The 24,521-nt window shown below is 38.1% G+C and overlaps 2 protein-coding genes across 2 annotated transcripts in view; one reads left to right on the top strand and one right to left on the bottom strand.

Annotated features, from left to right (window-relative positions):
• SUGCT (succinyl-CoA:glutarate-CoA transferase) overlaps positions 1 to 24,521 on the bottom strand; it is a 790,246-nt gene that overhangs the window by 600,931 nt on the left and 164,794 nt on the right.
• LOC132371602 (transmembrane protein 258-like) lies at positions 19,778 to 20,017 on the top strand. Its single transcript, XM_059932891.1, has one exon. The coding sequence runs from the start codon at positions 19,778 to 19,780 to the stop codon at positions 20,015 to 20,017; it is 240 nt and encodes a 79-aa protein (XP_059788874.1).

Genomic DNA, 24,521 nt, shown 5'->3' with positions numbered 1-24,521 from the left:
AGCACCACAAAAGCTGTTCCACCAGATGCCAGTACACTCTGTCGAGAGAAACTGGTAAACAACGGGCATCAAGGGGGAAACGGATTTGGACTAAAAGGCCAAGGACTGCCCTCGAGCACTGTTCTGTGCAACCCCCCGTGATCTCGCCCGCACAACTCTGGAAGAGAGGGAGTCCCCGCATGACTGAGAATGAACTCCCTTCAAGCTGGTGGGATCGGAGCTCAGAGTTGGAATTAGGCTGACTGGAAAGAAATAAGTAACATGGCATTTCTTACACACCAGAGCTTAAGGAGAAGACGGATATGACCCATAGCTATTTCATCCTTAAGAATACAGTGTCAGGGACTTTCTGAAAGCGTGATAAGCTCTCGCTCATCCTGTCTCCTGCACACTCCCGAAGATGCACTGCATTTTGCACTGTAGTGGTTCTGAAGGTGACTTTCCAGACTGCATCTGTGTCCTAGTTCAATGAAGAAAAATCCAAGCCATCCTTCCGTCCCTAAGAGAACATCCATATTTCTTTGCACTGACTTTTTTACGAAAATGGAAGCAGTGATTATATTTTTAAAGTTTTATTTTTAAGCTATTTTATTTATAATCAATAAAATATGGTTAAGCATCTGTATATGCATCCATCCCACCTAACAATTGTTACATGTCAGGAGAAGATTGGCAAGAAAGGACTTTGGCAACACTATATAAAGTGACACAAATTATTACTTCATGAGAAATGTCCCCACATCACATTAAAAGTGAAGTAAACAGCCACATGCATTTTTTAAAAAATAGAATTAGAAAGAGATGTGAAGCATTTTCAACTTTTATAGAAAAATTAGTTGAAGGAAAGGAATAAAACACCATTTATGTAGCACCTTCTCTGAAAGTGAAGAAAACCATTACAGGATATAATTAATCTTGAGACCTCTTTACTAAAAAGAAAGAAGGGGCAACATGATCCCTTTTGGGAGAAGCAGAATAAATTCAGATTACTTGCCTAAGGCAGTGATTGGTGGAGATGGGGTCAAAATCCTACATGAAGATTAAGACGCTTGTGAAATCCCATTCTCTTACAAGCACTACACCTTTTTAAAAGATAACACTCATTGAACACTATGTACAAGTCACGATGCTTTATTCTATTTTCTTTTCTTTTTTTTAAATTTTTATTGGAGTACAGTTGCTTTACAATGTTGTGTTAGCCTCCACTGCACAACAAAATGAATCAGCCATACACATACAGATATCCCCTCCCTTTTGGACTTCCCTCCCATTTAGGTTACCACAGTGCATTAGGCAGAGCTCCCTGTGCTATGCAGTATGTTCCCACCAGTTGTCTATTTTATACATAGCATCAATAATGTATATGTGTCAATCCGTCTCCCAATTCCTCCCTCCCCACCCCTTTCCCCCTTGGTATCCATACATTTGTTCTCTACATCTAGGTCTCTATTTCTGCTTTGCAAATAAGACCATGTATACCATTTTTCTAGATTCCACATATATGCGTTAGCATACAGTATTTGCTTTTCTCTTTCTGACTTACTTCACTCTGTATGACAGTCTCTAGGTCCATCCATGTCTCTACAAGTGACCCAATTTCATTCCTTTTTATGGCTGAGTAATATTCCATTGTATATATGTGCCACATCTTCTTTATCCATTTCTCTGTTGATGGACACTTAGGTTGCTTCCATGACCTGGCTATTGTAAATAGAGCTGCTATGAACACTGGGGGACATGTGTTTTCTTGAATTACGGTTTTCTCTGGGTATGTGCCCAGTAGTGGGATTGCTGGGTCATATGGTAGTTCTATTTTTAGTTTTTTAAGGAACCTCCATACTGTTTTCCATAGGGGCTGTATCAATTTACATTCCCACCAACACTGTATGAGGATTCCCTTTTCTCCACACCCTCTCCAGCATTTATTGTTTGTAGATTTTTTGATGACGGCCATTTTGACCGGTGTGAGGTGATAACTCATTGTAGTTTTGATTTGCAGCATTTCTCTAATAATTAGTGATGTTGAGCATCTTTTCATACAAATCACTATGCTTTAAATACTCTTCTCACTTAAATCTTGCTGCAATCCAAAGAGACAGATGTAATTTTCCTCATTTCACAATTGAAGAAACTGAGGGCAGTGACATTAAGTAGTTTACACGGGATCACCCAGCAAACAAGTACTGACAGAATTCCAACCAGGACTGTTGGACTCAAAGCCTATGCTCCCAGGCATGAGTCCTCCTTCTCTCTTTACGCCTCACACAGTGAAGAGACTGTATGCATTTCAGAACTAATACTGATTATTCCTAGTAGCCATCAAGGACTCCGGCAGTGACAAAGCATGAACTGATAGGACATATTTTCAATTTCCTTGAAATGCTATGATCATGGAAAAGAATCCTGGCTTTATCTTCCATGCTACTCAATACCTTTCCCCTATCATTAATACTAATCATACCTTATTTTAAGGTATTACTTTTTTAACATGTCTTCCCTGTCAGACTATAAGACTCTTGAGGACAGAAAAAGTGTTCACCATCATTTACCACTAGTCTCAACACCTAAGCACAGTGCCTGGCACAGAGTAGGCGCTCAATAAAACTTGGTTGAATGAATGAATGAAGGTGCCAGGGCAGCCTTGTGAGCTAAGGGAAGCACGGCACAGTGGTGGCACCTGGCTCAGTAAGACTTCACTGTCAACTGCTGGATCGTGATTGACTTGTAGAGAATCTATGGTCAAAGGAGACAAAGCAAGAGCAGAGGTCAACAGTAACTAAAGCCCCACCTACCTACAAAACCTTTGAAAACTCTTTACTAATGGCTACCCCCCCAACCTAGGCATGAAACTCTCACACTTGATTTCTCCATGTTTTGAACATCACACTTACTTCCATCTCTAAGTTGCATATATTCATCTTTGTATCACCAGCGCACCATACAGCACCTACATACTCAACTTTTCTCTATCTTCTACCCAATGTACTTAGCATTGACCAACAGCTACTATTAGTTTATGCCCCTTTTTATAATGGCTCTCTTGTATCCATAGTTTTTATCCACAATCAAGCTGTAACTCATATCCCAAATTTATTTCCCACTATCCCTCCCTTCACCTGTTTTAGTGTCAGCTGAAGAGAACTATACCTGCTGATGCCCTGACAACTTTCTTGCCTTTGCTCATGCAGTATATTTTGCACCAAATGCCCTTCATTTTCACACCTGAGCCCAGTTCAACTATCATTTCCTCCAGGAAGGCTTCACAAACTCATTCCAAATGGACATAACCCTTTCCTCATCTCAATCCCCACATTTTATCTGTATTTTTTTGTTGACAGATATAACTTTACTCTGTAAATTCAGATATTGCTTTATATTTTCAACTAGATGGTAAGCTCCCTAAAGGCAAAGGCCATACATCATTCACTTCTTTATCTTCCACATCAAGTAGAACAGGGCCTTCTACACAGTGGCTGCTTTATAACTGTAAGTTGAGTGAATAAAGGAATGAATAAAAGGTTAAGTGCATTTTTTGTTCAGTTATTCTTAAGTCTTGAGTCTGGCTTAACGAAAATAGCATTACTCATCCATACATCATAAATCCTAATTCAGTTTTTCTCATAAGCTAGCTATGAAATTCAGGCTGGTTACTCCATGGGTTCGAGTTTCCTCATCTGAAGAAAAGATGAACTACAGCTGATCTCTCAGGCCATTACAAATATGTAAAAATATGACAGTGTAAAATATGTGGATAATTCCAAGCAGAGGAAACACAATTCCCCTTACCTTTGTCTAGTAAATTTCAGTCTTTCTTCAGAGTTCAACTCATCATCACTTCTACAGAGAAATTTCCCTGATGACCAGGACTACATCAAATCCCTCCACATAATGCTCATACAGCACCATAAACCTCCACCTTGCAGAATTTACCATACTTATCATTTTTGTTTCTATGAAAGTCCATCCCTACTCATCCCCTGTATATTCAATAAGATGAATGAATGAGTGTAATCTGTTTTAGAATATAAGGTTTTACAAAGCAAAAACATTTTTTTCAGTAGTTCTCTTTGTAGTTATATAATCACATATGTTTCAGCACTTAAATATTTTCCAAAGATGAGGGACAAAGCTAGGTGGTCACAACTTCAAAGAGTTAACATAGTTTTCAAAGAGCCTAGCTTGTCATTTCATCAAAGTTTATATGTTCAAAGAATATGGTCTCTGATAGACTTTTTTTTTGGCCATGCTGAGTGGCATGCGGGATCTTAGTTCCCCAACCAGGGATTGAACCCGTGTCCCCTGCACTGGAAGTGTGGGGTCTTAACCACTGAACCACCAGGGAAGTCCCTCTGATAGACTTATTTCTAAATGGGAAATCTCTTTTGTTTTATTTCAGCTCTTTCTTATTTTTATCTGTACTTTTTTTCTCTATTCAAAAGAAATTTATCTATAAAACAACTCACCCCATGTGTTTTCTTGGATCATTAGTTAGATAAAAATACCAATTTAGAGATTCTTTTTATGACGTAGAAAGTAAGCCCCCTAATATGAGCAGGAAAAACAAGAATGTTTCTTTGTAAACAGCTACAATTTAATATTTGATTTTTTAAATCAACAAACAGAAATTTAAAAGATTTAAGAATTAACTAAATAAAATATCAATGACATCATCTTTTTTTTTAACATCTTTATTGGCGTATAATTGCTTTACAATGGTGTGTCAGTTTCTGCTTTGTAACAAAGTGAATCAGTTATACATATACATATGTCCCCATATCTCTTCCCTCTTGTGTCTCCCTCTCCCACTCTCCCTATCCCACCCCCCCATCCCACCCCTCTAGGTGGAATGACATCATCTTTTAACACTGCAAATCTTCAATGTGAATAAGGCAAGTCTAAAACTTATCTTAATGATAAAACTAATCCAAGCAGTAGGAAATAAAATCTGAAATGCTTTCCTTGATATAAACATTTGAAACTTATTGGTTTATTTTTCTTTATCCCATGAATACTTTTGAATTAACACAAATACATTTGATTTAACAAGCTGTAACATTTTATACCTCTCTAAGTCCACACAAACCATTATAGTTAGTACTATAATTACGAGTTAAAGGTATGACCTTAGACACAAAGCCAAAGCTTTCTATCTTCTTTCATGTGCTCCTTTCTGTACACTTGGGGGGTATTCCTTTCCATAAAAAGGAGAAACTGACTGAAACTAGTGACACATGACCTCTTCCTATCCAATAAAGTGGAGTGCCCAATCCTTGAGAGTGATGTTCCCTCAAGGGATGACACAGTATGAGTTAAGCTCACTTCCACCTTAAAATAGGTTTTCACTTTTTTAATCACATGTATAAACACGTGAAGGATAAACCTACAAGCAATAAAATTCTATTCCTGACAACATCATTCTGAAAGTCACTAGATCATGCAAGATTCTGAAAAACATATTCATTCTATCAGAAAAGCCACATGCTCTTAAAACAGGTTATATAGAGACATAGGAAAATAAATATACTAAAGAGCAGTGCTTATTTTTTCAAATAATTTAGGTGTTTTTTGAAAAATAAAAACAGCACTATTAAATAAAAATTATTACTGTATGTCTTAATTATCACACTCAAGACATTTTTAGAGTTATACAGACACACACACACCCCTCCCCCGATGGTAGGAACTACAATTACACCAGTTCTGCATAGTCCGCAGCACTTGGCATGATGGGTTGGATGAATAAGTTAAGTTCATTGACTCCTTCTGAAATAACTGGCCAGGGCTTCCCTGGTGGTGCAGTGGTTAAGAATCCACCTGCCAATGCAGGGGAAATGGGTTCGAGCCCTGGTCCAGGAAGACCCCACATGCCACGGAGCAACTAAGCCCGTGCGCCACAACTACTGAGCCTGCGCTCTAGAGTCCGCGAGCCACAACTACTGAGCGCACGGGCCACCACTACTGACGCCCGCATACCTGAAGCCCGTGCTCCGCAGCAGGAGAGGCCACTGCAATGAGAGGCCCACGCACGGCAACTAAGAGTAGCCCCCGCTCACCGCAACTAGAGAGAGCCCGCGTGCGGCAACGAAGACCCAAAACGCAGCCAAAACTTTTAAAAAATAAAATAAAATATTATAACTGTCCAATGAAAAAAATACAAAATACATATAAACACAAATGATTGACATGAAAAAAGACCACTCATTGTTTGGTTACTTAAACAAAACTGACACTTTTCCAGATGTTATGTAGTTATTTGGTTTGATGGGATTTTTGTGTGTCCATTTGTTTGTGATTTTTAATGATTAGGATTTTTAGTACAGTGGGAGAGATGGGGGGGATGATATGATATGGACTTGCCAATATATTCCTTATTAATGTTTGTTTGTTTTGGCTGCATCGGGTCTTAGTTGCGGCACGCGGGATCTTCGTTGAGGTGTGCGGGATCTTTCGCTGTGGCATGTGGGTGCCTCTAGTTGCGGCATGTGGGTGCCTCTAGTTGCGGCATGTGGGTTTTCTCTCTCTAGCTGTGGCGCGCGGCTCCAGGGTGCGTGAGAATGTATTAAGTTTTATTACATCCATAGTAGCCAAGATGGGTCGTCTCCTAAGACATAGAAACAATCTCATCACACTGATCTGGAATTACTGAATTCTGTATTTTTTTCTGAACAACCAGTCAACAAATATAGGGTTTTTTTCTTTTTTCACAAAAGCAAAAATGGCAATGCTTTATAGCCGGTTTTCAAAAGAACTGGACTTTTAAAAAACAAAACTGTAAAGGTTTCATAATCACATTTTAATATTTTACCCGTGTGAACAAAAGATCAAAGTATTATAAGACTTGGGCAAAAAGCCTAAGTAATACAACTCTCTTATAATATCCCTGCAAAAGTGAGCTAAAAATACAATTTACATATTATCAAAAGTTTCTTATTAATATTATTATTACTACTACTATTACTACTATTACTACCACAACTACTACTACTACTATTACAGCCCGCCACATTCAGGAGCACACAGACCTGCAGCATAATACTATCATAAAAATCAAACTGACTCTTGAAGAAGCAAAGGATTCAATGAACCTAAAGAGGTAAAAGAAAATGGATTCTATCTCTCACTCTTCTCAACACATTCTACTGTACTCCACCTACTGAGAATAGATACTAATACATCTTTCATGCAGATAGCATTGTTTCAGTAGCACAAACTAGGTGTGATCACAGTAAGCAACGGGCCTTACTAACTAATTACAAGCCAGAAAAGAAAGGCTACACACCCATTTTTCTAAAACCAACATTCTCACTTAATAGACATTTACTAAAGTAAATAATTCTATATCATTTCAGGGGAAGACAGTAAAAAGAAAGAAGGGAGTCATAAAACCTCTACCCCAAAAACCTAATAACATAAATACAAAAAAAGGAAAAGAATCAAAAAAGAAAGGGGGAGAGAATGGAGTTGTAGAAACAAAGTTTTTGTATAATACTGAAACTAAGTTACTATTAACATGAACTAGATTTTTATAAGCTAAAATATTCATTGTAGTCCCCAGGATAACCACTAAGAAAATAACTCGAAAGAATATAACTTTTTAAGGAAGGAATTAAACTGGTACACTAGAAATTATCTATTTAACAAAAGCCATATGTTTAGAAAACGCTTGTTCAACTAAGTCATTCAAATTCAGACTTTTTAAAAAAACACCGGACTTGTCACACCAGACTCATCTGCAGGCTGAATTCAGTCCATGAACCACTCTTTCAGTTTGTGACATCCCTGGTTCTGCAGATCTAGATTTTGCCTTTCCTTTAAGGCTTTCAAGTACTACTTCTCCCATTAAAATTGTGATGATCGCCTCAGTTTGGATTAATACTTTGCTTCTGTCTCCACTTGATGGAAAGAAAAAGTAAAGAATATGGAGCCAGAAGACTGGAGATAAATCTATCTGCTCATCTATGATTTAAGGTAATTAATATCTCTGAACCTCAATTTTCTCAACTGTAAAATGAAGATAACAATACCTACCTCACAAGGTCATTTTGAAGGTTGGATCAGAAAATACATGTAAAAAGCACCACACAAGTATTAATTCAGACTATAATTGCTGATTTTCCTCATCTTCATCCCAGAAAGTGGCTTTCACTCATGGGCGAGATTAATATTCCTCTTTTCTCAGTCCTATATGAGCACTTGCCCAACAAAGTGCCTGACACACTATTAATATTTTGCCTTATGGGTTTATATGCATCTCTAAGTATGGTGCCATGTAACTCAGTTGCTTCACTAAGAATTTCAAGTCTTACTTCACAGCAAAAAAAATAAGAAATGAAAAAATATTAACCAGAACATCTTTGTATTTGACCAGATGACAGATGGGGTCCTAGTTATATATGCCAATAACAGCAGACATAAAAAGAAAAAATTAATATAGCTATTTTGTACCTACCTTTATGAACTCTTTAATTCAACTTGCAAATACTTTTTATCTATGGAATATGTGAAAACATCCTCACAGATTTCTATTATTCCTGTCATTGACTCATTTCTATTAAAACTGAGTTATCTTGTCAAAACTCCTGAAAATAGTTTCCAAAATTAATTTGCCACAAACAGAATGAGTCAATCAGAGATAAATCACCTGTTCATCTCTGCTGTTACTTACAAAAATAAACTTGCACTCAACTTCCAATATCAAGGACAATCAGAAATACACATATATAGACAGAATGAAGCCCTCAGTATCTTCCTCATTTGAATTGAAGGACTTCCTTGTATTATATTCCTTCTTTAGGAGTACATACTCTCCCACTGAAAATTCTCACATGTCAAGATGAGTGTCCTCAAATTATGAGGGTATTATTAACTTAAAAGTAATTTTTAAATATCATAATGCTCTTCAGGGATTAAAATCTATAAAGCTTTAGGGTTACTTTTCACTGATCTAAAATTGATATAGATCATTCTATTACAGCAAAGTGGAAAACCTATATTTCTAGAATCTTCAGCTTCTCCGTACAAAGTATAAGAAGGAAAAAAAAATGTAGCTTCCTAATTTAATTTTAAATCCCATCATCTAGGAATTTATACTATCATAGTTTTACTCCTTTGGACTTCACTGGTAGTAATTTTCACCTATGAATCCTCTGAAATGGTTTAGTAATAATTATTGCTATGACATACAATGAAACCACATGATATGTTTTTTATACACAGTATAAATCTTGATTCTTCGAGTTGGCTCTTGCAAACTAATAGCCCTCTGTGTATATATATGTATGCTATGACTTCTTTTATGAAAAATCAATATGAACGTAAGATTATGAATTCTTAGGCACAGTGTATCTAGGTTACTTGCATTAAACTTTGCAGTTATTTGATCAAGAGTGTACCTGCTTCTGGGCTTCCCTGGTGGCGCAGTGGTTGAGAATCTGCCTGCCAATGCAGGGGACACGGGTTCGAGCCCTGGTCTGGGAAGATCCCACATGCCACGGAGCAACTGGGCCCGTGAGCCACAATTACTGAGCCTGCGCGTCTGGAGCCTGTGCTCCGCAACAAGAGAGGCCGCGATAGTGAGAGGCCCGCGCACCGCGATGAAGAGTGGCCCCCGCTTGCCACAACTAGAGAAAGCCCTCGCACAGAAACGAAGACCCAACACAGCCATAAATTAATTAATTTATTTATTTATTTATTTATTAATTTAAAAAAAATTATACCTGCTCCTCACAGTCACATCTGTTCCTGTGTTTCAGACATATACTAACTTTTCCTGTAAATAAGAGTTTTTCATGGGATAATCTGTTCTCTTAGCATTCTCTGTGATCTTTAGGTTTCTCTTTAAAGGTTTATGTAGATGTATGGTTTATTTGTCTGAATTAATTTTACAGATTTTTCCATTGACTTAAAAAATTAATTCTATTAAGAATTAAGATAACATTTGAATGGTGTTTTCCAGCTGAGAAATATACATGTACCACGAAAATCAGAAGAAGCAACACTCTGAAGGCTATCCCTATTCAAATGGTAAATAATGTATAAAGAGCTCAAAGGAAAAAAGTGCTTAAGACCAGTCATGGCACAATTTAAAAAATCAGATTAATGCATTTAGTGTGAAAATAAGAGAAAAATACAAAAAGAGTGAATCATTCAGTATATTTCAACAGCCAGTTTTACTCATCAATTGCAAAGTGCTTTGTGAACATTAATTAATCAAAGATGTAGGGTCTAAGATGTGCGGTACATTTTGTAATGGCCTCAATTGGTCTTCAAAATTCCAGATAACTAATAAGAAAGAGAGACACCTGACAGATGACGTTACAGACTGTCTGTGTGAATCTGTCAGCTCTTCAACTGCTATTTCATTACTGGACTTGTAAGACAACAGGAAGAGCCTCAGAAAAATAAAACCCCAAAACAAAACTTTAAATAAAAACCTCAAGCCAGTAAGACCACATCAAAAACATACACACAACCTTAGGTCTCATTTGAAGGATGTGTTGTGTAATCTTGATATTAAAAAAACAAAGCACATTGTACTCCTTAAGTTATACTATTTTTAACACACATATATACACACCCCCAAGCAAATAATTGTTTCCTGTTTACTTAAAACAATTATGAAGAATTTCCTGTGAACATGATTTTTAAATTAGAGAGAAGAAAACCAGAAGATTCTCTTCCTCCTATACCTCAGGAAATGAAATGGACTTTTTAAAATAATCTTTTCAAATATCAGCACAATGCTGAGTGTTATCTCTGAGCAGTGACAATTAAAATACTGAGGAAACAATATCAACAGTCTTTAATGACTGAAAACATCTTCTAAAAATATTAAATTTAACGAATCTCTGGTGCATAGCTGAGGTTTCTTTGTAATATTTTCAAACAATGTGCAATATTTTGGCAAGTTCCCAAACCTGCTCATTTAGCAGGAGTAAACAAAATATAATTAATTCATTTTCTCTATTTTTTTAATAACTTTTAGGAAGTTGAAGTGCACAGGAAATCATGCTTTGCCTTCATCTGACTCCACAGCTGCATTCCTTAAAGTTCATTACTGATTTTCTTTTATGCAGTAACCTTTCCAACTCTACACTCACCTGGCATCACCATTTACTATGTGCTCACCAGCTGTAGAAGAAATCCAAATAACAAATCAAACAAAGCACTGAATGCAAAGCATAAAAAAGAGTTCCTGTCTCATCCTGTACTGTATTCAACTTCTGCAGTCACTGAAAGTAACCAATCAACATTTACTGAGCAGTTATGATTTGCAGCAATAAACCTTGTTCAAGTAACAAAAAGAAAGAGACAGAGAGAATGCAAACTGGATAAGTCACAGCTGAGAACTGGTCAAATGGTCAAATGGAATCTTCTTTTCTGGTATTTTTTTCTAAATGTTCATAATAGTGAAAAGAATCAGCATAAAAGAAATGTCCATGGTCTTTTGAGTTGGGACTATCTAGCTCTGTGCCATTTGTTACATGTCTCTGAGCAAGTCATGTAACTTCTCTGAGCATCAGTTTCTCCCCCATAAAATAATAATAATAATAATAATAATAATAATAATAATAATAATAATAAATCTTGCACAATGTTACTGAGAGTTCATTAAGTGTTTAACACACAATAGGTGCTCGATAAATTAACACTAAGCTTGTTATTATTAGTTTAAAGCATATAGTGCTCATATTTTTGCATGAATGCAAGTTATAGCTGAGGTGCTTCATAAAAATATATTTTCTTATTAAAAAGTAATATACTTAAATTGTAGAAATATTTGAAAAATACCAAGAAGCAAAAAGAATAAAAATGAAAATTATCCCAAATCTTAAAACCGAGATTACCACAGTTAACATTTAGGTGTATCTCCACTTTGTCTCTTGCTCGCTCTCTCTCTCTCTCTCTCCATCTCTATCACACTGTTTTCTTCTCCTTCTCCCTTTCCTCCCTGCTTCTCTCTTCTCTTTTTTCTTTCTTCCTTCATTTCTCTTTTCCTTCCTTCCTTCCTTCTCTCCCTTCCTCCCTCCCTCCCTTCCTCTCTCTTTCTTTCTTTCTTTCTTTCTCAGTTTTCCCTTCACACCCACCCTAAGCATAGTGAGAAGAACCCCTGCAGGTGAAGATCCCTTGTTATACCTCTTCCTGTAGCCCCTGCTACAAATAAAGCAATCACTTTCATATAGAGGGACTCAGCAATGATCTCTCCTGGGGGAAAATCACTCCTGACCCTCTAGGTTGGGCAGAGTGCGGAGAATATACGTATAGGGAGGACCACCTATTGCTCAGATTCCCACAAATCTCCCCTGAAGACTCATTCCCCCCTCAGGGATTTCTCACAAGTTAATCATCACCACCACGCCGTACATATTCCAGGGACATCACTCTGTACATGGTTCTGGTTCTGCAACCTGCTTTTTTTTTTTTCCATGTCGACATGCTTTTTAAAGTTAGCATTGAAATGCAAGAAGAATACATATGAATTTACCTAGAATAAGAAGAAAGTAAGATATGCAAAGAAAATAGCATGGCCCAAAACAGAGAGGGCTGAGGGAAGATGGCATTTTCAGGAAATTAAATGTGCCATATATGGCTACTCAGCTACAGAAAGGGGATCAGGGGAGAAGACAGCCTGGAAGAGAGGCAGGTACAGATAGGAAGAGAACTCAGCTGCCATGCTAAGGCTTTTAGACCTCAGAGCCTATTGGTCAGGGGCATGAATTTTGGTGTCAAATTGTGCTGAGTTCTAGTTCCAGGTACACCACTCACTGGACCTTGGTGAAATTACTTAACTTCCCTAAGTTTTGGTTTCCATATTTGTAAAACAAGGATAATAGCTGCATGTGTGTAAGAATTAATTGAGTCAATATACAGTCAATTCTTGTTATTTGCAGTGGTTATATTCTATAAAGTTGCAGTGAGCACAGAATTCGCAAAAAACTGTTCTCCTGGGTGAAATACAGGGTTAGGTTCCTAAGAGCTTCTGGTCACAATACTTTTATCACTGCATTGATACATAGCTTTCTTTTATGTATATTTCTGTTTAAAGACACCTTATTTAATATGTATTGTTGATTCATTAACATTGAACTCACTATATAACTCATGCAAGAATGAAGATTATCTAACACACGTATTTTCCCCATAAGGCACATTACAGTCTCCTTGTACTTAGGAACACAGGAACACTAGACAGCACTTCAACACTACACTTGGGGTCCTTGTTTTTTTTAAACATCTTTATTGGAGTATAATTGCTTTACAATAATGTGTTAGTTTCTGCTGTGTAACAAAGTGAATCAGCTATACATATATATATCCCCATATCTCCTCCCTCTTGGGTCTCCCTCCCACCCTCCCTCTCCCACCCCTCTAGGTGGTCACAAAGCACAGAGCTGATCTCCCTGTGCTATGCGGCTGCTTCCCACTAGCTATCTATTTTACATTTGGTAGTATATATAAGTCCATGCCACTCTCTCGGGGTCCTTGCTTTTAAACAGCAAAGTCACATGAAACAGCACAAACACGTGAAAACCACGGCACTAAGTAGACCATTGGAAGGACACTATGTTACAGTGTGAGAGCTGAAACAAGAAGGCAGAGCATCGCTCAGTTTGGCCTCAGCTGGGCACATGCATGACAGGCAACGCTTCTCTGTGCAGTATTGCGAGTGACCATGAAAGCACGTGAGTATTGATTTAGGGATTACAAACATATTTTGGCAAGTAGGCAAATTCACAATACAGAGTCCGTGAATAATGAGGATCGGCTGTATATAGAAACACTAAGAAATATTCAATAAATATTTATGCTATTTGTCAGAGGGAAACACTGAAGCCTTCTGAGCGGGATGGAGACACTCAGATTTTTAGTACAGAAGGAACACTATGAGGAGGCACTGCAGCAAGAAGAGCACGGAGGCAGAGAACGGCTAAGGGTAGGAGAGGAGAGAGAGATTTCAGAGGGATTTAGGCGGCAGAACTGATACCATGTAAGGATAGGGAAAGTGGAACAAGAGAATTCAAGACTGACCACAACGTTTCTTATGGGGGCAACTCAGTAACGAAAGAAAAAGAATTCAGAGGAAGTACCAAAAGGAAACTGGTTCTTCTTTGAAACTGATCTCTCCCTGATTTTTGCAAAAACTATTCTTATTTTCTTCCTTCCTTTCTACCTACCTCTTCTAGGTGTCCTTTACTAATTAAGCTGAGGGGAAAAGGGAGGCAGGTGTGACGGGACAGCTTCCTACCTACCATTCAGCTCTGGAGTGCCAGTGAGAATCAACACCGGAAGTAGATCAGATGCTCCATTCCCACTCATGGGCAGAGTCAGATAATTTGCAGACTGCCCTAAATCCAGGATCCAAGGTGCCCAGGGTGTCTCACCTTCCCCTGCTCCCAATTTAGCTGCAACGTCCTGTGTTTCACAAACAACGCCATGCGTTGCATGAACCATGTGTCCCTGAACTGAATTTCTGTCACCTGTCTAGTATCATCTCTAGTTCCCTACTGGCACTGCAGCCTGGCCATGGACCTCACTTAAACCAGCCATCGCTCTGCTATGCTGCTAGATGTCTCCAGTTTCTTTCCTCCTTTCCACAGCTACCTCCCAACAAAGATACACACACGATTCACAGGAGCCTGGGATCTACTGCAGCTGATCCTTGGCATCATAATCCTCAGGGCCACTTGATTCCCTGTGACCTCCATTCAAGGCTCCTCCTCCACTAGAAGTGCATAGATACTAAACCCACGTGGATTAACTCTTCTATGTCTCTTAAATAATATGATTGAGAGAGATGTCTGCCCCATTCCCCTTCTTAGAGACCAGAACTGCTACAGAATCATTTCTTGTCATGGCCCTATCTCATCTCAACTTCCTTCCTTCTCTCAATAGCCGAGTGTAACATTCCATGAGTGGCCAATGTACATAAAAGTGTTAGACAGTTACAGCCTAAGCTGCTGCAATATGGACAAGAGAAGTCAGGACTACAATAGAATATTTGATAGTGTAAAAAGGGAAGAAATTATACAGAAATTGTTACAGGCATAAGTGGGAATTAGTTTCTTCAGGAAGAACTCAACTTAGAAGCTGTTTTCTTTCCACAAAAGCCAAAGAAATATATTATAATACTCTACCATCTCCCCATCCTCCACCTCATCTCCAAAACAAAGAGGGAAGATAGTCACAACAAGCATTTTGCCAAGTTTCCTGGGGTACTGGTTCCCAAATACCACTCTGCAGTGCAGTGCTAGTTTCACTGAATATGAACTACCTGGAGAACTTATCAAAAATACAGACACCCAGGCTCCAACCAAAAGTTCTAATTCTGTAAGCCTAAAACCCAGGAATCTGCATTCTGCAAAGGTCTCCAGATGATTTTGAAAACGAGCCAAGTTGGGAAAATAGACTTCCTTCAATTCTGTGGTTGCCTAGTTCTGAATAGTGGTAAATTAGAATTGATATTAGCTTCAGCTATAGATATGTGGCTGGTGAAGAGGAAGTCTGAACTTGAGGCAACTGCAGACAAAAGATGGTAACTCTGTGCAATCATCATATCGACCTCAGTATAAGATAAACGTTCCAGTCAGGATAAAACAAGAAAGAATATGGAGCTCAGAATACAATCAATCAAGGACAATGGATCCATTCATTTACTCATTCTTTTTTTTTTTTCAAGAAAATATGTACTGAGAGCCCACTGTGTACCAGACTCTGTGCTATATCTGGGGGTACAAGAACAAGCAAAACAGACCCAGCCCTCGCTCTTATTAAATTTATAATCTATTGAGACAGATCATGAACATCAAACAAATAATCACGAAAATAAACACATACCATATAGACTAAAGTTTTACAATGGGATATTGGACTCAGCAGGGAAAGAGCAAGAAGCATGGAAGTGTGGTCAGGGAAGACTTCCTGAGAAGTTGACATTAGAGATAAAATCTGAAGGGTAAGTAGGAGTTTACCAGGTGAAGAGAGGCAGCAGAGAGTATTCCAGGGAGATGGAAAAAATGGCACGAACAAAGGCTTAGGGGCTGAAAGGGGAGTGACTCATCTGAGCAAGCAAAAGAGGCAATTTACCTGGAGTGCAGTAAAGAAGGAAGAGAACGGTGGGAGATGACGATGGGCTAGGAAGGAAAGACAGGTCATGCAAGACAAGGAAAGCCAAGTTAAGGATTAGCTCTTTAATCCTTGCAATGCAAGAATGGAAGCAGGGAGACAAGAAAGGGAGATGATGGACAAGAGTGCGGGCAGCAGTGATGGAGGTAAGCGGACGTAAGAGGAGAAATTTAAGAGGTATTAATGAGAAATATCTTTGCCTCACTTAAACATTTACATTAATAATTTCCATTACGTTTATTTTTACTCTAACCTACTATCAATGGCAAATGATGCTGGTTCTATCACCTGGAAGTAAAGTAACATTTTTTTAATAAGAGTGGGGGGTTTTTTTGGTGCTCTTTAGTGAGTGGGTTTTTTGTTTGTTTGTTTGTTTTTTGGTGTTGTTTAGTGAGTTAGTAAATATCTCAGTGCCAGAGTTTTTTTAATAGATGAGGGGTTTCTTTGCATTTTTGCTTTTTATTTTTTAAAACTGGAACTGTTTTCATATACTATTAGACTAAGTTATATTTTACAAACAAAATGACTAAGAGCAAATTCTAATCCCATCACATAGGTCAAAATTACATTTGCTTTCTGGAATTAGATAGTAGTGATAGTTGTACAACCTTATGAATATACTAAAAACCACTGAATTGTACATTTTAAAATTCATTTTTAAAAAATGAATTTTATGGCATATGAACCACATCTCAATTTTTAAAAACTACATTGTTGCTTCCAGACTTAAGTTTCTACTTTCAACTTTTCTCCTATGTTGGATGTGATCATTGTTAATACTAACAGCTATATATACTATACTATTTTTTTTTGAGAGTTTCTTTTTCTTTTTTAATTTATTTATTTATTTATTTTGGTTGCGTTGGATCTTTGTTGCTGCACACGGGCTTTCTCTAGTTGTGATGAGCGGGGGCTACTCTTTGTTGTGGTGCGCGGGCTTCTCATTGCGGTGGCTTCCCTTGCTGTGGAGCACAGACTCTAGGTTCATGGGCTTCAGTAGTTGTGGCATGCGGGCTCAGTAGTTGTGGCTTGCGGGCTCTAGAGCACAGGCTCAGTAGTTGTGGCGCACGGTCTTAGTTGCTCCACGGCATGTGGGATCTTCCCAGACCAGAGCTCGAATCCGTGTCCCCTGCGTTGGCAGGCTGATTCTTAACCACTGTGCCACCAGGGAAGTCTTATACTGTACTATTATACTACAGCTGCTATACTATAATAGAGAAAGATAAATGTATGTGTATATGGAGAAAGACAGAGAGCGCAGATACATGCATGAATTCCTTTCCCAATCTCCCTTCTCTGGCATGCAGACTTAGTACCAGAATCTTTAACCATAGCAGTCATTTTCATCCTTATACATCCCAGGAGGAACACTTTAGTCGGTAGTGATGGACGCTTTGGAGAACTATGATGATTGTTTGGTTGGTTGGTTGGTTCTTGAACTCCTCAATTATCTGAATCAAGCATATATGACGCAGCTACACCTGATGCTCCTGAAGAGCGGTGTTTCCTTGAACTCCATGGCAGCCCAGCTGACTTAACTTTCCTCTCTGGCCTGATCCTTAAATGTTGCGGTCCTCCATATTCTTTACTGGGATCTCTTCTCACTCTAGGCCAGTGCTTCTCAAACATTGCCCCAGGTCATCCTGGAGCAAGTCAGTCAGAATTTCTGGGGATAGTTCTTAGGCATCAGGATTTTTTTTTTAAAGTTCTCCAAGTGATTCCAATGTGCAGTCAGGAACGAAAACCCCTGCTCTTCATCCCCCCCCCCCCCATAATCTCATCCACTCAGTCATCTTAATTGTCATCTTTATTCCAATAACATACAAATCTGTATCTCTAGTTCCCACCACCTTGGTCATTCAAAATAAAACAACCACTAAACCACAAAATAAAATTTCATGTTTTTAATCGACACAAAATTTTAAAATATGTTGAAGTTTAAATTATTTCTTCCTAGATTTTTCTAATTTTCTCTCTCTTTTTTGAGGGGTGAAGAACCTGTGCTTTGTTCGTATCCCAAAAAACTGATTAGACTCCCTCCTGGGAAATGGAACACGTGCTAGCACGCCTTTCCAAAACTGCAGACATCTGGCGGCGGGAGGGGGGGGTCTCAATTCAGAGGTCCCATAAGCACTAAAAAAAATCAATATGCCTGCAAAAGAATTCATCATTTTCCCATGTCCCCAGACAAAACTTGCTCTTCCTCTCACCAAATGATCGGCAGCTAAAGTAAAAAACTTGGGAATCAGGATTTAATCCTCCATCTTTCACATCCTCACCCTCAGTTATTGGCCAAGGAATATAATTCTAACCCTTTAATAGATCATGAATCTGTTTGCTTTCTCTCCATCCCCATGACCACTGTGTTCTGTTGCCTGGGGTACCGCAACACCCTCTGAACTGGTCTCCTTGCCCGCAGTCTTTACTTGTTCCGCACTACTACCAAAATTAGATTTCTAAACACAAATGTTTTTTGTGTACTTAAAACCTTCCAGAGGCTCCTTCCCGCCCTTGGGATGGTGTCTGCATTTCACGACGTGGTTTCCAAGGCCCTTAAAAACCTCCCCAGATGCCTTCACCGCTCCTTCTGCCGCCAGCCCCATCCCCTCATCACTCCTTCTCCTCGCTTCAGCAGAGGTTTCTTTCATCGGGGAAATCTTCTCTAAGCTCCCAAAGCCAGGTTAGGTGCCCCTTCCACTCATGGCCATGTCACCACGCAATTACTCTGTTACCGCGTCAGTCGCTAACTTGATTGTCTCCCCCGCTACAAGTGAGCACCTCAGAAGCAGAGGCAATGTCTTATTCTTCATGGTTGCCCATGCTTGGCACGTTGTAAGTGCTCAGTATTTGTTGAAATAAACAATGAATGAATGAATGAATAATAGCCCTTGTAGTCCTCGCAAATCTCATGAGTGAAATCTGCATTTACCCTCTCCAAGCAACGTTAGGATACAAGAAAAATAGTTGTTAAAAAGAAGTCTTGCTCACACATGCACAGCAGACCCATGCGCTATCCTGTGGATATTAAAAGGCTGGAGTTCTGCCCCTAGGTGCAGCAGAGACTAACGCAACACTGTAAAGCAATTATACTCCAATAAAGATGTAAAAAAAAAAGGATGGAGTTCATTCATCCAACATTTGTAAGTAGTTACTGTTCACTCTGTCCATAATAAGCTTGTATTATGCAGTGTCAGCAGTCACCTAGTCATCTTACATTAAGAAACATTACAGTATGAAATGTGTCATTTAATATAAATAACCGCTACCATTACCATTCTGCAAACACTGTGCTCAGCAGCTGACACGTACTGTCTCATCTAATCTCCACAATCAAGCTCTGAAGCAGATAGTTTTACAGCTTCTCAGAGGAAGAAACCAAGGCTTGCGAAGGGTAAGCACCTAGACTACAACAGTGCAGTTAGGATGTGTTAGCCAGTATCCCACCCTTATAGCAGAAAAATAAACCGAACGTGAAACTTGTACTTAATATGGCCATGTCGTGTCCAGCCTTGCTCTAGTAAGTGACAGAATGCAAAGTTAAGGCTGCTGGGGTGAGAAACGCCTCCGAGTTGATAAGTCGGTGTGTATCCATGGAACATAGCCCCATGCCAAAGAGGATGCTTAAAAGCTTACGGAGAGCCCTGTGCCCAGCAAAATGGAGTTTGAGGCCCTGAGCAGATACACCAGCCCAGTGAACCCGGCTGTCTTCCCCCATCTGACCGTGGTGCTGTTGGCCACTGGCCTGTTCTTCACCGCCTGCTTCTTAGTGTATGAGGTCACCTCCACCGCATCCACTCGGGATATCTACAAAGAGCTCCTCATAGCTTTGGTGGCCTCCCTCTTCATGGGCTTTGGAGTCCTCTTCCCGCTGCTCTGGGTCAGCATCTACGTATGAGCTCCCAAGGGTCCCAACCAGGCGGCTTCACTGAATCCCTGCTTTTGTAAATTATTTTTTTTTTACTATGCTGGAAGTGTCCCACCTGCTGCTCACAATAAAGGCAGATGTGTGACAAGAAAAAAAAAAAAAAAAAGCTTACTGAGTTCTTTGAGTGCAATGTAAATGAGTTTGAAAATGTAGTATAAAATGTACCTCTGGCTAACAATCATATGTCCCACATTTACCGTATCTTAGAGGCAAACCAGATTCCTGAAAGTCCATATTAATTGGGGGGGGGGGGGGGTCTTTGGTTAAATAGTCTAGCATATTAAAATAGCTAAAATACACTGAGTCCACCCTCCTGAAAAATGCAATTAGCTACTAGCTTCTTTGTCTTGAAAACCTTGCCTTGTTGAAAATTCTTTCATTTTCTCCGCATAAGTTTTTAAAGGAATTTAATTATAAAATCCAACTGTAAAGAAACTTATTGAAATAGCCTGCAGATTGTTTTATTTGCTACACCTCCCTCACACCTTAATTAACCAAAATAATATTAGCTCTCCAGTTATTATTACATAAATTAGTAACCTGGCCAAAATGATTCCCAGCTACTAAACACTTCATGCTCCTCAGGGCTGGCCTCTCTCTATTTTAATGGCTCTAAGATTAAACAATTCATTTTAATCTCACTATCTTTAGGATCCCATATATTGTGTAAGATATACAGTAAATCATTCATTCATTTCATTCACCCAATAGACCTTTATAGGCTTATTATATGCCAGAAATTGTCTTTTACTTACTCAAAAAAATACTTATTGAGCATCTATGTGCTGGGGATTTAATGGTAAACAAGATAGCCAGGGTTTCCTAACTTTGTATGCCAAGTCCTAAGGCAGGACCTAGACATCTGTATTTTTCGGTGTCTCTGAGATTTTACTAATTATCATAGATCAGCGATTGTCAGTAGCAAGGGTCAGCAAACAATGGCCTGAAGGCCAAATCCAGCCTGCTGCCTGTTTTCATAGGACCACAGAGAAGAATTATCTTTACATATTTACATGGTTTTTAAAAATCAAAAGAAAAATAATATTTCATAATAGATGAAAATTATATGAAATTCAAATTTCAGTGTACATAAGTAAAGTTTTTTAGAACATGATCATCTGATTACATCTATGTCTGCTTTTGTACTACAAAAGTTTAGTTGTTGTCTAAATGTCCATTGACAGATGAATGGATAGAGAATATGTGGTATATATATAATGGAATACTGCTCAGCCATGAAAAAGAATGAAATAATGCCATTTGCAGCAACATGGATGGACCTAGAGATTGTCATACTAAGTGAAGTCAGTCAGACAAAGACAAATATCATATGATATCACTTATATGTGAAATCTAAAATATGATACAAATGAACTTATTTACAAAACAGAAACAGACTCACAGACATAGAAAACAAATTTATGGTTACCAACGGGGAAAGGGGGTGGGAGAAGGATAAATTAGGAGTTTGGGATTAACAGATACAAACTACTATATACAAACTACTATACATAAAATAAACAACAAGGTCCTACTGTATAGCAGAGGGAACTATATTCAATAACTTGTAATAAGCCATAATGAAAAAGAATATATATATATATACACATATATATACATATATATATCTGAAGCACTTTGTTGTACACCAGAAACTCACACAACATTGTAAATCAACTATACTTCAATAAAAAAATAAAAAATAAAATTTAAAAAGTTTATTGGTTGTGATAGAGGCCACGTGTGGCCCTTTCACTCTTACTGCTTTGCACACCTGCTTGTTGTACTATGAATCACAGTGATGCAGTTATAACTCAACAGCATTTCAAATGTCATGTGTATTACCTTACCATAATTTTTTTTTATTACCAGTGCATACCCATCATACCAAAACAAGAGGAGAAGTGTGCCATACTTTCAGCACACACTGGGAGATGGACCATGCTGTTACTGAATTAGATGACAAAGCACTTTATTATTCAATGACACTCTATCTGTACTAAAAGAATACAATATATGCCAGATTAAGCACTCATCACAGTATTCCCAACTCACAGAAAATCCAGTGGGCAGAAAATATTACAAAGTCAAAACAGACTATCTCATCACGGGAGAATTTCTTCACGAAAGTAAAAAATAATAATAATAATAACAATGAGACTGCAACCAAAGTGTTTGTAAGTGGTTCACTTGTTAGCCAAGCAAGGAAGGACATTTACCAATGGTAATTTAATTAAGTCATGTTTGATTGCAGCAGCTGAAGCAATGGGTCCAGAGAAAATAAACTTGTTTAGTCTTGATAAGAACAGACTCTTGGTTCAAAGAGTTGAAGACACTGGGAGCAATATCAATATAGTCAATTTAAAATGAGACAAATTATTTTGAGAGGTTTCCCTTGGCTTTGGTGAGATGACAGATGTCATGGATACTGCTCAGTTGTTCTTTATACCAGGAGTCAATGCCAATTTTGAAGTGACTGAAGAATTAGCCTATATGAAAGGCTGCACAAAACAACTACAAACAAGAATGTTCACACGAATTGAAAAAAACAATAATTCAATACAACTTAAGTGGAATCTGCTAAGATGTGTTACAACTTAGGGTGGTAAAAATTATGTGTGGAGCAAAAAAAGACTTGGCTGGACAAATTTACAGAGCTTGTAAAAATGTATGGTTAAAGCCTATGGTTATTCATTGTATTATTCATCAGGAATTCACTGAGGTTATTCACTGAGGAAAATATTTGAATCGCTCATGTGACATTAAACCAATAGTGTTAATAGTAATAATCTTCATCTGCTCTGTGAGCTTAACCATTGTTAGGTCCTATGAAGTTTTCTCAGAAATAGAAGCTGAATAGCCTGACTCATTCTACCACACAGCAATTCTATGGCTTAACAGTATAAAGTTTTACTGTGATTTTTTTAAGCTCAGGGTCAGGAATGAGTTTTTTCTGAATTAAAAAAAAAAAAAAAAACCCAACCCCCAACCACTACCATTGACCTCTGACTAGCTTTGGAAATTAGCTTTTCCTGTGGACTTGATAATCTTTTTCAATGAATTCTACCTAAAATTACAAGGCAAAATAGCACACACATGCCACATATTTATAACAGTAAAGTCATTTCAACGACAATTAATGTTAAGTCATTTCAATGAAAACTAATGTTGTTTGAATCAAAAGTAAGGTTGGGCTACTTTACATATTTCCCATGATGGCAAAGGTTAAAACAAATAGTGAGATTTCATTCCCACACAAATTTACAGCAGATATATTTTGTGAGCTCAAACTACAGCAATGTTTTTCAGACTTCGACGCAAGTGCAAAGGAAATTTCCATATTTCAAAATCCTTTTAACTGTGCAATTAAGGAGCTTCCACCTAACTTTCCATTCTAAGTGATTAATCTGCAATATAATGACATGTAAAAGGAAAACATCAGGAGAAAAAAATCTAATAAATTCTATAAATGCCTTCCAGGCAATGAATATGCTCAATTAAAATCAGAAGCTTGTGGACTGATAGCACTATTCGGCAACACCTTACTGTGTGAAAGACATTTTCAGAGATGAAATATGTAAATTCTTATTACAGGTCAGCATTAAGCGATAAACATTTGCAATCAATTCTGATGACAGGGAACAATAACTTTGCACCCCAATTAAGTGAAATGTTATCCCCCCCAAAAATAATTCCACTCTTCTCATTCGCAAATCTGTATTACCAAAAAAACTGTTCTCAATTAGTATTATTTTAATTTAATCAATCAAAATCTTGCGGAAATTTGTTTTTTCTCGTATCGTATAAGTACTTACATAGCATCTTCAACTTCACCTCTTGACCTCCAAAGCCTAAATTTGCCTTTTACCAAAAAAGTTGGCCAACCCTCGCTCGGGAGAGTTAGTGGTAAAGCACCCCACAATCTCCAAGGAGCAGTAACTGTTTATATTTTCCAAAAGTAGAATAGGTTACAAAAGTATAAAAATAAAAAATGGTCACAGATTATAACTGATATAAATTAAAAACTCTAAGTATAACCTTGACTAAAAGAGGAACAAGAGACAATATACCTCCTAAGACTCTTACCAAAAGATTCCAACACAGATTGTGACTTTAGGAATGATGAAGAAAGAACCTACTAAGGTTCAATGGGGCTCACAGCCTCCACAAAGACTCCAGGGTCCCACTCATGGTTGAAAATCCAGGGATTCCAAGTAACAAAGAGAAGGTAAGCAGAATCCAGTGGCCTGGAAATCAGGGTCCTCCCCATTTATGTGGGCACCATGCTCATCTCCTGGATTTATATGCAACTCAAAGGGGAAGGCAGGCACCAAAATAATGACTGAAACACAATTTACCAAGATGGGGTAAAGGTTCAGAGCCAAATCTGAGTTAATGTAAAAAAAACATTACATTTGTGGACAAGAGTCATAACTGCTTTGTGGCATGGCCAACTTCCTAACCACATGAGGAC

This window comes from Balaenoptera ricei, chromosome 9, assembly GCF_028023285.1.
Source record: "Balaenoptera ricei isolate mBalRic1 chromosome 9, mBalRic1.hap2, whole genome shotgun sequence".
In the NCBI taxonomy this organism is placed as follows: domain Eukaryota; kingdom Metazoa; phylum Chordata; class Mammalia; order Artiodactyla; family Balaenopteridae; genus Balaenoptera; species Balaenoptera ricei.
This window is presented reverse-complemented; position numbering and strand designations above follow the sequence as displayed.

What these genes read in the sequence shown, in the direction of transcription:
- LOC132371602 (XM_059932891.1), top strand. Translation starts at nt 19,778, where the DNA reads ATGGAGTTTGAGGCCCTGAGCAGATACACCAGCCCAGTGAACCCGGCT.